The 14194-nt window shown below is 41.2% G+C and overlaps 1 protein-coding gene across 3 annotated transcripts in view; it reads left to right on the plus strand.

Annotated features, from left to right (window-relative positions):
• ankrd11 (ankyrin repeat domain 11) overlaps nt 1–14194 on the plus strand; it is a 119462-nt gene that overhangs the window by 82636 nt on the left and 22632 nt on the right. For all 3 annotated transcript variants that reach the window (XM_034216926.1, XM_034216935.1, XM_034216943.1), the window contains exon 3: nt 13364–13509. In XM_034216926.1, coding sequence (XP_034072817.1) covers nt 13423–13509 — 87 coding nt within the window. In that variant the 5' untranslated portion in view covers nt 13364–13422. The remainder of the gene's footprint in view (nt 1–13363; nt 13510–14194) is intronic.

A 14194-nucleotide genomic window follows, 5' to 3' on the forward strand; every position in this document is an offset into this window, starting at 1 on the left:
ATGTGGAGGGAGAGTTCTCTCCAGTCAGACTGAGAGGCTGATGACTACAGCCCAGTGAGGAAAAGGACTTTGAGTGTTTAGATAGTTAACTTTAGTCTAAGTTCAAACGGTTTGGTCACAATTTATGTAAACACATATTTCCAAGGCACTCCTTTATAATTATTGGGATAAACAGGTTTGAAATCATTCCAATGTATACTATAGGACAGTAACCAAACATATCCTTTAAAACTGGAGAGATAAAAAAAAATGCATAAATAAATAAATGTTAAGGTAAAATAAGATATGAATGAACAACATAAATAAAATAAGTTACATTAATTTGTTATTGGCTATAGGTTATTGGTTATGTTCACATACTTATTTGATTACATCCACTTTTCTAAGATGACAACAGAGACTTTCGACCCAAACCCAGCTGTTGACTTGTGGATGCAAGCAGCTAATCGCAGACTCAACCAGAGAGAAAGAAGTAGGCCTACATCATCAGCTACCATGTCTGACAGAGAGGAGAACAGTGAGGAGAACAGAGAGGAGAACAGTGAGGAGAACAGTCAGGAGGGTAGTGATGACAGCTTGTAGGATTACTGGTCGTGCTAATGTTGTCTTGTGTTCACCTCTGCATGTGTGTTCTGTGTTCACCTCTGCATGTGTGTTCAGTGCCGTGTGTCTGGCAAATAAAGTCAAGACCCCCTCAAAAGTTACGGTTTATTTCATTTTAAGGATGAGCACCAAGCAACATCTCCAGGTGCTCCTTTGAGAACCAGGGCAAAAAAGTGATGTGCACCCCTGATTATATGTGATAGGTCCACTTTAAGTTTGACGCTCCACTCCACTTACTTAGTTGGTTAGCTAATGATTAAGTTATTAAATCTATTGTCCGGAGGCTGCACTCTACTCTTGCGGTTGAGTTCCACTTTATTTATTCCAACAGTTCAGAATCACAGAGGGTAAGAATCAAATGTTAACATAATTCAATAACGTTGATTTAGTGGTCGCGGCCAGCGAAAGTTTGACCGGAAAGACAAACAAAAAGCGCCATCGATAAATATCTTGACTTGTAAACTATCCTGTGTAATTGGTGACACCAGTGTTGTCGCTGAGGAATTAACCCGTGGGAAATGTTCCTCATTGTGGCATCCAGCTTCATCTCACTGTAAAGTTCCTATACTCTCATTCAAATGTGTACACACAAAAACACACCCGGCTCACCTTTCATTTGTAAGTTCTTATTGCAAAATGCACATCGCAATATGCCTGATGCCCTGGCCACTGCCTCCGTCTGGCATCAGTTCCCTGCCCCCTCTTAAAGCAGGCACCGCCCCAGCCCTCAGCTGGATGTGCTCTGCAGTAGCAGGCCTTTCATCCCTCCATCCGGCCCTGCCCAGTGATTTATAATTCATCTGGGATCCTGCCTCCCTCCACCCTCTGCACCAGGACAACATTAACATTCTGTTTGGTCCCCAGCTACGCAGCACCCACGTGTGTCTGAGGAGTGATTCCTAGCCAGCGAGGCTCCATTTGGAAAGGCTGTTATTGTAGCTGTGTGTTCATTCTGTTCTGGCTCTGCCCGCATTCCGCTGTCATTGTACGGATCAGGTTGCTTGTCTGGCTGTCTGTATCTCTGCTGTTGGTTCTCCTTCTTCTCTGTCCCCGTATGTGCCAAGTCAGCTGCCTGCCCCCCTCCTGGTCTCTGTATAATAACAGAAAGCAGCACGGCCAATCTATCTCAGACAGGTCTTCACAGATATAAAACACCTAAGAAATAACCAATTTTAGAAACTACACATCACCAGATTATCTTATTTTTCTCTGAGCAATGGTGCACAGTAGGGCTGCTCGGTTATGGCAAAAATCATAATCTTGATTATTTGGGTCAATAATTGATATCACGATCATTAAAAACGTTTATCCATTTACTTTGAAAACATCCATTTATTGAAAAAAGAAATGTGAACAGTATGTTTTTAACAGTTAATTACCCTGAACTTTAAGAATAATTCAACTGAAAAACCAATACAAAAAAAATTAAATAAATAAATACAAATAATCGTTTTCATAATCGTTGCAAGCCAAAATCGTAATTGCGATTAAAATACGATTAATTGAGCAGCTCTAGTGCACAGTCAAATATTATGAACCCCAAATAAATCAACATTCAACACAACACATATATTTCATTTCATCGTGTTTCTCATCAGTTCAAACTTCACATATTTTGAGAGATTATGCATTGTTTGTTTTAGTCTTCACAGAAACTGAGAGCAAGGCTTCATGTATTTGTTTCAACTGTTACTATTGCCTTGGTGTTTTAAATGTCTTCCTTATTATCAGTATAGAGCTTTGTTTTTAGGATACAAATTGCCGACATATATGTCATATACTGCTCTGAAATTGAGAGAAAAATCATAGGCTTTTTTAAATCCTATTATACAAACAGAAATATGATAGTATTATTTTCTAGATATTTAGATTTTTATGTGGAAGTTAAATAATGAGATTACTAGAAAGCAGAAGATAACAAAGCATGGCGTGTGTGCAAGAGAGTACTTGGTGACCATGTCCTTGTGGAGAATGATATTATAATGAGTTAAACAGCTCTTCGTTGACCATAGTCTACAAGAACAAACAACGCATGGTGCAAGAGATAGAGAGGAGATGTGTGAGGAGATCAAAAAGCTGACATTGAATATCTTTCCCTTTGTATTAAACCTGCACAGTTTTTAACCAACACATTCATCAGAAATGTATCACGCCACTCAGTCGGTTTCAAACATTAAACGCTTTTCAGATGATGTCAGTTTTTAAATTGGTATGTGTTTGCGAGACATTATGCTGCTTACATGTGGAAAGGTCATATCCACCCTCTGTGCCTCTCCTCCCCTGCATCTCTCTCGCTCTGTTCATTATCCATCCAGGCTTTCTCCCTCTGCTCTGCATTTATTTTTACCTCCTCACGTAATCCTTAATTAATGTAAATCCAGTCACCGTGCCTCACTACCATACACACTCAGTCATTCATGTTCTCACGAGCAGGCACACGCACATAGTCATTTATCTTCTCTGTCAGTCCCTTGCAGGCATAATGATCTAGATCTCACACACACACACACACACACACATCTCAGCAGGCTGTACACTTTAGAATAATATGCAGATTGAGCAGCCTCGTTGCTCAGTGAGCTAAAGCACAAACCACATAACCTTCATGTCCCTGCTCCAAATATGGGCCGGGATCCCGACAACATGACCTATCTCTGAATTGCACGCTGCTATAATCCATATAATAATTGTTTGATTGAGACCTTGTTTTAACTCTATGTATTAATATGGCTTTAAGTTATCAATACTGATAGCTGTCATATTTACTTGGTTACTGCTTAGTTGTCTTAAGAAAACATTAATTATGATTACTATATGATCACTGTATTGTTGTTGTTTTTTCGACTTGTTTCAATGAAAGCTTCACGCTGAGCAGTTTGTTCCTCACACTCCAGATTGGATGTTTTTCTCACTTCTGTTATTCAGTAATCCACCAACTTTGAGTCACAGGTGATTAATCAATCTTTACTCAACTCATCGACAGAAAGAAAGAAAGAAAAGTTCATTAGATCAGCGATATCAAGCGAGATTTGGAAAGGTTGTGTTAACTGTCAGTGGAGTGATAAAACCAGCACTGACACTTTTGCACCTCAGTGATGGGCCAGAGACTTCTGTTGGCCTGCAGCAGCAAAGGTTTCAGTGTCGGCCAACCTCTGCACGTCACAGAAACCACAGCTTCCCCGACATGAAGCATGGGGAGCTTTTTCAGCTTAGCTTCCGTTACATATCCACTGTAAGCCATAAGTACTGAACACTTACAGTCTTTAACTGACGTCACCCGATCACTGTAAGAGCCTGAATTGTAAATGCTGTGTGAGGAATGGGCCGGCTCTTCAGGCTGTGTTCACCCCTCGAGCTGGCTCTGATACGTGTGAAGCACATTGTTTATGATGTTTGTTATATGCCTGTTTGTCCTGTCTTGACCACTCACCTGACCCTCTTCTGCTTTTGCCATAGAGAAGCTTCTAATATTTGCTACTAGTGTTTGTAACTGAAGGAGAGCAATTACACACATGTCATGTAGGTGCAAAGCCATCAGAACACGTCGGCAATAGAGACAAATGTTTCACCTGCATACTTACTACGAGCCTAGTTCGTAGGTGTGTTGAGTTTGTTTTCAACTTTATGTCAGAAGTATGTTTGAAAGTGTGGTAGAAATGTTACCACTGATGTGAGCTTTAGGCCCCGTCCACACGGAGACGAAACCGATTTGGAACCGAATTCGATTTCAAACAAGTCTTCCGTCCACACGGAAACGGCTCAAGAAACGTGTCCGTCCACACAAAAGCGCTCAAACACTGGAGACGCTGTAGTACATATGCCGAGCCTGTAAGTGGCGCTGTACTTCCGCCACAAAAAAGACCAAAAGCAGCGAAGAAGACCCTGAGCATGGGCATAAGGCATAAACAATATAACAAGGTAGAAAAAGGTCAAATCTGTATCATGGTCAGTAGCGTCTGGAGCACGAACGCAACCCTCTGATCCACCATTGTTGTTGTTGTTGTTGGCGAAACGCATCAGCAATGGAGCAGGAGAGGCGGGGCTATGGCGTCATCAATTCAGGAAATGATCGTATAGGGTGTACACACGGAGCCGCAAGCATTTCGTCTCCAGACTTAGTCACTTTGGGAGCCGTTTTCAAAGTGTATCGTTTTCGGGCTCCGAAGCCGCGGCTCCGTTTCGGCTTCGTGTGGACGAACCGTCTATACGATAAAGAACGTTAGCGGATACAACTGATATCGTCTCCGTGTGGAAGGGGCCTTAGAGTTGTAAGCCTAGAGTCCAAATGCTCTTCAAGCCAGTTTCAAAACACTTATTGAGTAATTAGATAACCTAGAATAGTCAAGCTTACTTTTTAAAAGTTATTATATGTTTAGAACAGGGTCTGTCTTGAGATTTAAAAACTGTGAGTTGCTCCCTATAGTATTTGGCAAAAAGAAACCGTGATGTTGAATTGAACCAAGTGTTCCTTCACATCATCCAATTAAAAAAATAATATCTTCAAGATAAATGATAGTGATTTTGGTGCATTTGTGCTCGGCTCTGTGTGGTTATGACCCTTATCAGCCGGAGTACATTCCCTGCATAGGAATACGGGTCTAGCAAGCATTGTTGTTGTTTCCATCTGCCCTGCTTAACAACCACTGGGTCAGGGGGGTTGGGAATGTGAAATAAGGCCAGGCTATCCAGATAAATGGAGCAGATAATGTGGCTTCAGCTGATGTTTGAAGTGCTATCTTTGTTGTTGTTGTTTTGATCACTACACATCAGTTCTACATTTCAGGAATTGTACAGTTTTACTGCGCTACAGCTCGTGTCTTTTGTACTTCATCTCGTGCATTGTCTTGACCATTTTGCTGTGTAAAAACATTTATCCTAAGTGACTATAGAACACTAACTGCGATGCATGCTGTGTTAGAAACGACGTGTATCAGCACAATGACCCTGGGAATGAGTTAAACAGCTGTTTGGTCAGCGTGGATCCAAAGGTCAGAAAATGATTGAATCCTTGTTGCTTGAGCATGAAATGCAGAAGCACTCTTCTTTCGATATGTTTCCTCTTTCCGTTCACAGCTCTTTTACGAGCTTCTCTGATAGGCCTGCATCTGTCTCATCCCTGAGTTGCTAGGCAACAGGCTTTCAATCTGTCCGTGTGCATGCGCTCACACGTTGCTGTGGCAATGTCAGGCCTGTGAGAGAGGAGAGAGATGTTGAGAATGGAGAGAAAGGCAGATGAGAGAGAAGTACTCGGAGAGGAGAGGGGGGAGAAATGAGAATGAGTCAGAGCACTGATGGAGAGGAGGGAGCCAAAAAGCACAAGATTGTCTCTGGCCTAGCTGCATATATACAGGCCTGCCACTATCTTAGCGAGGTCACTGGCAAAGACAGCATGATTTACCAGACCGGCAGGCAGGCAGCGAGCACTGAGCAGTTATTGGATGGAAAAGAGAGGTGTAAGGGAGAGGGAACGTGCTCAGAATAGGAAATCTGACAAAGTGATTGGATTCCTCCCCACATCTCACTCCTCTCTTGCATGCTGGCTCTATCTCTGCTCCTACAGCCTTTTGGATAATAGGACCACTCCCAGTCACTCGCATCTCAAATATTTTGTCATTTCTTGATGCCCTTGTGTTTCACCTGCTGCTCATATGGCATCATCTTTATTATATGTAGAAAAACACATTGAGATCTAACACTGTTTAATTTAACCCAAAGACTTGTTTGCTGAACATACAAACTCGTAGGCGTACATACTTAACCAATATGTATTCTGAAAACAAATGATAATGTAAGAGCTAGATATGCACCCTTCAGAACGACATGTGACCACTCTTCTTTGATATAACGCTGTACTCCGCTCCTTTCTCGACGAACACAAATCTATTCTAGCATGAGGCATCTTTCCTCTCTGCACTTGTGTGTTGTTAGCACATGTTTGTGTGTGTGTGCGTTCAAGCGTTGGCCTCCTCTTTCTCTACACAGGTTTATAATGAAGTGTATGGGCCCAGGTCAGGGACTGAGCAGCCAAGCTGGGCTCTGGTTGCCAGGATACAGCAGTCGAGCCCGACTGGCTTTATTTGCACACCAAACAGGCTAGCTGCTGCTGCTGCTGCCGTCTTTCTATACACCATCTTCCTGCATGGCCTGTCAACACACTGCCACGACGCAAACTAGATCATATGGAACCGTTTTATTATCATAATGACGCTTTCTCTGAATGTATATTGCAGTGGTTGATTGGATATGTAAAAGGAACTGTTCAATTATATTGGTGTTCATGATTACATAATATGTAATATTACATAAGTGTGCGTAGTAATAGGATGTCAAACTGGACTCGTGCAGCTGGCATTTTCTGATATTTCATACATTGAGAAAAAATAGGGCATCACAATTGTGACTAATAAAAACAAACATCCTTCATTATTGATGATTGCTAAATGAATTTCAGATATATATTTTCTCCAGTCTTATCAAAAACGTTAAGGCTGTTGGTAAGGTGTGAAAAACTTTGATCTGTAGTTATAGACAAATATTAGGTAAGTCTTGAAACTAGTCCTGATACTAAAGTCATGAAAGAGCGTTAAGGCAATGTGGCGTCTCTGCAGGAGCAAAGTTGTCATTTGTACTGGCTGTGTAAACATTGGGTTAAGCTGCATCAAATCAACAACAACAAGAGGTGTCAGTATCTGTAGCTACCACAGGATTGGTATATTGGGGCCTTTGCTTTAGGAGACTAGACTGACCTTGGTCTAAAAAAAAGAATTGTGGGCAGAATTAGGATGAAATGACTCCCAAAAGCACTTTCTTTGGAATGCCCCTGAAAACACATTCAGCCTCCACTCTGTTTTTAGCGGTTTACATTAGCTTCAAACAACAGCTACTGACGGGCTGCACCCTTTATTGAAACGCTGGTCATTGTTTATTTGTGTCGTTATAACAGAGTAGTTGCTCAATTGTCAAAAGATGTTTGTTATTCACCTTTATCATCAACCACAATATACTAGGGCTGCTCAATTAATCGTATTTTAATCGCAATTACGATTATGGCTTGCAACGATTACGAAAACAACGTAATCGAAATAAAACGCTTATTTTTTAATTATTATTATTACTTTTTTTTATTATAAATAAAAATTGTTTTAATTGGTTTTTCAGTTGAATTATACTTAAAGTGCAGGGTAATCAACTGTTAAAAACATACTGTTCACATTTTGTTATCCAATAAATTGATGTTTTCAAAGTAAATGGATAAAAGTTTTTAATAATCGTGATATAAGTTATTGACCCAAATAATCGAGATTATGATTTTTGCCATAATCGAGCAGCCCTACAATATACCATTCACTATTCATGTAACAGTGCCATACGTGTCAACTAACACAGACACATGAGTTGACTGACTGCCAGGGAGGGTGATGCTGGTTGGTATCTGATTGTGCCATAGTTATTGGGATTCGTGCACACACATACAGCCGAGATCAACGTGTGTGTGTGTGTGTGTGTGTGTGTGTGTGTGTGTGTGTGTGTGTGTGTGTGTGTGTGTGTGTGTGTGTGTGTGTGTGTGTGTGTGTGTGTGTGTGTGTGTGTGTGTGTGTGTGTGTGTGTGTGTGTGTGTGTGTGTGTGTGTGTGTGTGTGTGTGTGTGTGTGTGTGTGTGTGTGTGTGTGTGTGTGTGTGTGTGTGTGTGTGTGTGTGTGTGTCAAATGAATGTTGTTGCTGACTGATGTTTTCATGTATTCAAGAGCGCATGTTGTAGGAGAATTACTTCCAATGCTAAGGGCCATAAGGGTAGAACTTGGTCTGCGAGCCCTCCGTGTTTGAGATCATAATTATAACATAATTAATGCCGCAGACGCCTTCAAATAAATTAGCATTAGTATTCCCCAACCTTGCAGTTTTTTTGCTGACACTCACTTCATCAAAGAATTACACTATACATTAACAGTATTTTTGAGTGTAAGATAAATGTTGAAAAGCTAAGAGGAGATTTAGATTTTAGCACTACCCATTTTCAGCCAGAAGTCGGGCCTTAATGTTTACGCTTCCTAAATCAAATGAGTTGGTACTATAACATCCAGATGTAAGTGTGTTTGTGTGTCTGTGAGTGTACACACAGTATGCTGCACTATGCTGAAGTGTTGGCCTCTGTCTGACCGCAGAGGGAGTGGCTCAGAGTAAAGAGAGGATGCTACAGGAGGAGGATAAAGAGAAAAAGGAACGGGGGAAATAGAAAGATAGGTGTGTGTTTGAGTGTATGAGTAATTCAGGGAAGAAGGAAGGAATGGATAGTAGAACAAGTCATGTCCTTCATTTGGGCTCTCTGGCTCACTGTTCACTTCTTTCTGCAGTCGTAATCTCCATGGCCAAGTCTCATTTGGCTGACGTCATGTATAAAATCATTTATATTCAACAGTGCTGCCACTCTGTTGTCGGGACATGAATGTGATTAAGAGATGCTGTGGTCAGCAAACAGTAATCAACATGTTCAAACTGACTAACCGGTTTGACTCCAAAAGTATTGCTTGTATTAATCTTATTTACCTGCATATTATATTGAGTTCCTTTTGTAGCACTAAAACCTCAAAATCCAGACAGACTTATTTACTTTTTATATGATGGATGTAAAGAATATAGAATGCAGGCCTTCGCCACAACTTCTACTCACAACCACCATGTGTAACCTTATGATCTCTATCTTTACTGAATATGTTTGAATAAACCCAACCCAGCTAGTACATGTCTGGTAATGGCTTGTATAGGGGTTGCTAAGTTAGTAAAGTTTGGTTTTATTCAACATTACCCTTTTTAAAGGCACAAAGTACGTGTAGTTAGGGCTGCTCGATTATGGCAAAAATCATAATCTCGATTATTTGGGTCAATAATTGTAATTGCGATTATTAAATGCGATTATTCATTGACTTTGAAAACATCCATTTATTGGAGAAATAAAAAATTTGAACAGTATGTTTTTAACAGTTGATTACCCTGAACTTTAAGTATAATTCAACTGAAAAACCCCAAAAAAATTATTAAAAAAAAAAAGTAATAATAAAAAAATAATTGTTTTATTTCGATTACGTTGTTTTCGTAATCGTTGCAAGCCGTAATCGCGATTAAAATACGATTAATTGAGCAGCCCTACGTGTAGTAGACTCATGTTCAGACGTAACACCTTTATATGATATTCTCTGCTTCCCAGTATGATTTGCTTCCTTCATAATCCAAAGCACAGAGTTCACTCGGCTCTTACTTACCAGCTTTCAGCCTAACATTGTCTCCACTGCTGTTTTATTATAACTGCTCAAACTGGTGTACAGTGGTTTCAAAATGGGTCCCACGGGCAACTAGAGAACCATCACAGTGGAGCCCTGAATAAGAACTCACGATCAAAGCAGCTCTGCTTTACTCTATTGCAAACAATAAGACATTCTTCTAATGCTGAGAAAAGATGTTTTCATATACTGTTTGTTATTGTTGCATGTTGATTGGGAGGGAAATGCTAAGTAAATGATGTCCTTGGTTTGGAATAGGGTTTCTTTCCTTGTGTGTGTGCCTTTGTCCAACTTCTACCTTGCACTCATAAGTAGGGATGCACGATATTGTTTTTTTGAAACCGATACCGATAACTTCCTGCTTCTCAAGACCGATACCGATAACCGATTATAATATAATATATATATATTAGGGCTGTCAAGTTAATAACGCGTTAATAACGCGTTAACGCAAAAAAAATTAACGCCACTAATTATTTTAACGCGATTAACGCATGTGTATTTTTTGTCCTCGGCCGCCCCGTAGTTTCAGAGCGCATCAAGTTTAAAATACCATCTACAAGCTGATGCTGACAGCCCCGCTCCTGCCGCCCGCTTGTGGCAGACCACACTTCCACGCTCACCGGCAGGCACCGACTGGCCATCTGGAGGACCGGGAGGGTGTGTGTATGTGTGGCCCGAGCGAGCGAGAGAGAGAGACCTTACGTGTATTGTTGTTGTTAGCATCTGGTGCTAGCTAGCTGCGCTAACGGATATGGAGCTGTTTAAATGAAAACAGAGGAGCGACATTTCGCCACAACTGCGCCGAGCACTTGACTTTATGCAGGAAGCCAGACAGTGGGACATTGTACGAGAAGTCAGCACACTCAGCACGGATAGTGCGCAACATGATTGCAGCGTCCAGGCAGCTCCCGTTCGAGCATATGCCTTGAGTTGCACATAGCTCCAACGATCCATCACACACACACACACACACACACACACACACACACACACACACACACACACACACACACACACACACACACACACACACACACTTTGTATTGTATGAGAGAGGTTCCAGGTTGAATTGAGGCGAATATTTGTAATGTTCAGAGGTTGTTGTGTTTAATATTCATGAGAATATTTGTATTGTTCAAATGATAATAAACATTAGCATAAAGCATATTTGTCCACTCATATGTTGATAAGAGTATTAAAAACTTGAAAAATATTCCTCTAAGGTACATTTAGAACAGATAAAAAATGTGCGATTAATCGCGATTAACTATTTTAATCGACTGACAGCCCTAATATATATATATATATATTAAATGTACCTGTAGTTTTTGCACACCTGGTGGTAAAAAAAAGACTAGTAGTGAGCAAATGACATGAGCATTACTACTATGAACAAAACAAAGCCAAGAACAGTTTTGACTCTTCAAAGTGACCATATTTATTTTCCCAAATAAAGTTCTTGCCTTTTTCAAAAGCCTCGTCGATAGGTAAAAGCCCCGGTGCCTTTGCAGCTGGCTTTGGATTCGCCGCTAGTTTAGCAGCGCAGGCGTCTTCGTACGCTTTTAACACACCATCGTAGCGATGGCGATGTTTCAGGTGACTAATCAGGTTGGAAGTATTATAGCTCGTTGCCTTTTTCCCTCCTCGTGGAACTTCTGCATTGCATTTGTTAATACAAATAGCAAGCGAACTATCTAACTCTGAAACTTTGAAATAGTCCCATACTACCGGCGACATGTTTGTTTACTGTCCTGGCTTCACGGCCGCACACCATTTACGTCACAGCCAGGCATGAGTTAGGGAGCGCTGGATTTGTGAAAAACTCCCCTCTTCCTAAACCACTAATACCACAGTACTGGCAAAACGGGAGGACCGAGTGAAAACAAGCACCCCTCATCCCAATCCACCCACACCGCAGTATCTTTTTTCTTTTTTTTTACCCAAAAAATATATTTTATATTATCGGGGCTATTAATACTTTTATCGGGTTTATCGGATGACGTCATAATTCCTAATATCGGACCGATAATTATCGTGCACCACTACTCATAATATTTCTGTATTCCGCATGTCAGCAAAATGCTCCGTAGCTATAACTGCCCATCATAGTAGTCCCAAAATAGTGCCGAGGTTATTGTTCTAGAAGCCCCGCTGACCCAGTTTGCGGGGTGTGCGAATGTGTGTGCGTGATATTGCAAGGTTTGTTTATTTCTCAATGTAGTTGACCTACCTGTCACTTGGTTTTGGTGTTGTGAGGGGTGGGAGTTAGGGGAGGTCGGAGCAGTAACATAGAGGGAGTAACAATGAGCCAGATGAGAGGGGAGGGGGCTGTGCTATTCTGTGTTTGCTCATGTCTCTCTTTCCATACACCAGTAAAAGAGGGAGCCATACATCTTCTGTAGCCCTGCGCCTCTCTGGTTGGCTGGCTGGTTGTCTTGACTTGACTGACTTGACTGGAGGGATATAAATAGCAGCCTTTGAATAGGATAACTGCAGAGGCAAGGGAAGGGAAGGGGGGTGAGGGTGGAAGTGGCGCCAGGAAAGATATGAGTGCCAATGTTTGAAAGTAGAGAAAAAATCATGCAGCCATGGTCTCATCTGTTCACTCAGTCAGTCACAAGTTTGATCATACTCGGACGCACTCAGAAGAAAAGTGCATTATGGAGGAGAGAATTGAGGGATGGGACGTATGATTAATTCATGGCCCTCTGAAGCAGAAGACCTCTCTTTAAGCAGGAAGGCACAGGATTGTTGTTGTGTACTTGTATAGAGGAAAAGGAGGCATTCAACTATTATGGTTGTTCTGTATTATGAACTTATTGAACAAGCACTCGTAACAGCTAGATTTCTAGCTGTTACGAGGGATAATAAGGGAAGAATGCTCAATAACCTCAATCTTCTTGACTGACTATAGTATGGATGCCATGAATTAGTGCAGGGTAGAGCCCAACATTATAAGGGCTGGCTACCTATGGTGGTAAGTAGTGGGTTTTTGTTGAGACGTGCCAGTCACGTTCCTGAAGACATTCCATTGCTGTTCCCAGTTCTCTCAGTATTCCCACAACTCTGGTGGTCTGCAATATCTTACTTGGTCTGTCAAACTTCATTAAATAATACAACCAGTTTTAGTTGCAGTATGATTCATACGAATTGTGTTGTTTTGAGGTACTGTACTTTCTCTAGCTTTAGCATTAGTGGATATTATCAAGCATGTTTCAAAGTGTTCAGGTAGACATTGCTTGCTCTTTGGGTTCAGCTTGGACAACAGGTAAGCTTTCTGTGTGTTTCATCTGCAGCCCAGCCTGCTGTCCTCCCTCTCAACTGCTCTTCCTCCAGATCAGGGGTGTAATGGTTGAAAATAGAGTGCTTGATGTGCCGCTAATGGCTGCATCGTCTGGCAGTGTGTAAATGTCTTTTCAAAGAAACGTAGTGCCCAGTTGCTAACCTCCCCCCCATCTCTTTTTTTCTTTCCCTTTGTTCCAGACGGTTGATGACGATGCAATTGCAGCGTGAATGAAGCTTGGCGTGGGGAGAGCTGAACGATGCCCAAAGGTGGGGGTTCTAAAACCCCCCAGCTGGACCACTTCCCACTCAACACCGACATGGTGGAAAAGCAGGGTGGGAAGAAGGTAAGACTGGAAAACCTACACACACACATTGTGCCCGATACCCAATGTTTGTTTACAGCTTGTAATCCCAGTTTCTACTGTTAGTCTTTGAAACCTGACACTCAACCACTACTGATAAACAATTACAAAAAGTTGCCAGGCTTCACAAAGGGACACGAAGAAAATGTTGGGCTAAAATAAATAAGAAGGGGGTTTTTTTCAACCTGGAGCCCTGGGAACAAGTCCTACCACAGAAACTTAGACTTAAACTTAAGACTACTCAGACTTAAATGTTTACCAGTTTTAGTGACTTTGTTTTGTGGTTAAACCGGCTCTGTGACCTCTGTGTGATGAAGGCAAGCATTATGAAAGTTTTGCAGTGATTGTGATGTCGTCTTTATAAATGATTAAAGTTAAGTCTAGCTACGTTTAATATTTCTAAGTTGCCAGAACTATGATATCTAGCTATCAGTATCAAAGGGGACGATCAGTGGACCCTGAAGTAAACAAACATGCCTCCATTTTAAATGTTACCTCAAATTCAAATGTAAAACTGAATCAATGTCACATTCCTATATCTATATTTTCCAAAGATGGCTACTTGATTTTGAATTCCAAGTGAATAAAGTGTTCTAACTGTGCTAAGTATTTCCTAGCTGTAACAGGCCCACCTTAATCCACAGTTACATAAGTGACTCTTGCATAA

This window comes from Gymnodraco acuticeps, unplaced genomic scaffold (assembly GCF_902827175.1).
Source record: "Gymnodraco acuticeps unplaced genomic scaffold, fGymAcu1.1, whole genome shotgun sequence".
NCBI classification, from domain to species: domain Eukaryota; kingdom Metazoa; phylum Chordata; class Actinopteri; order Perciformes; family Bathydraconidae; genus Gymnodraco; species Gymnodraco acuticeps.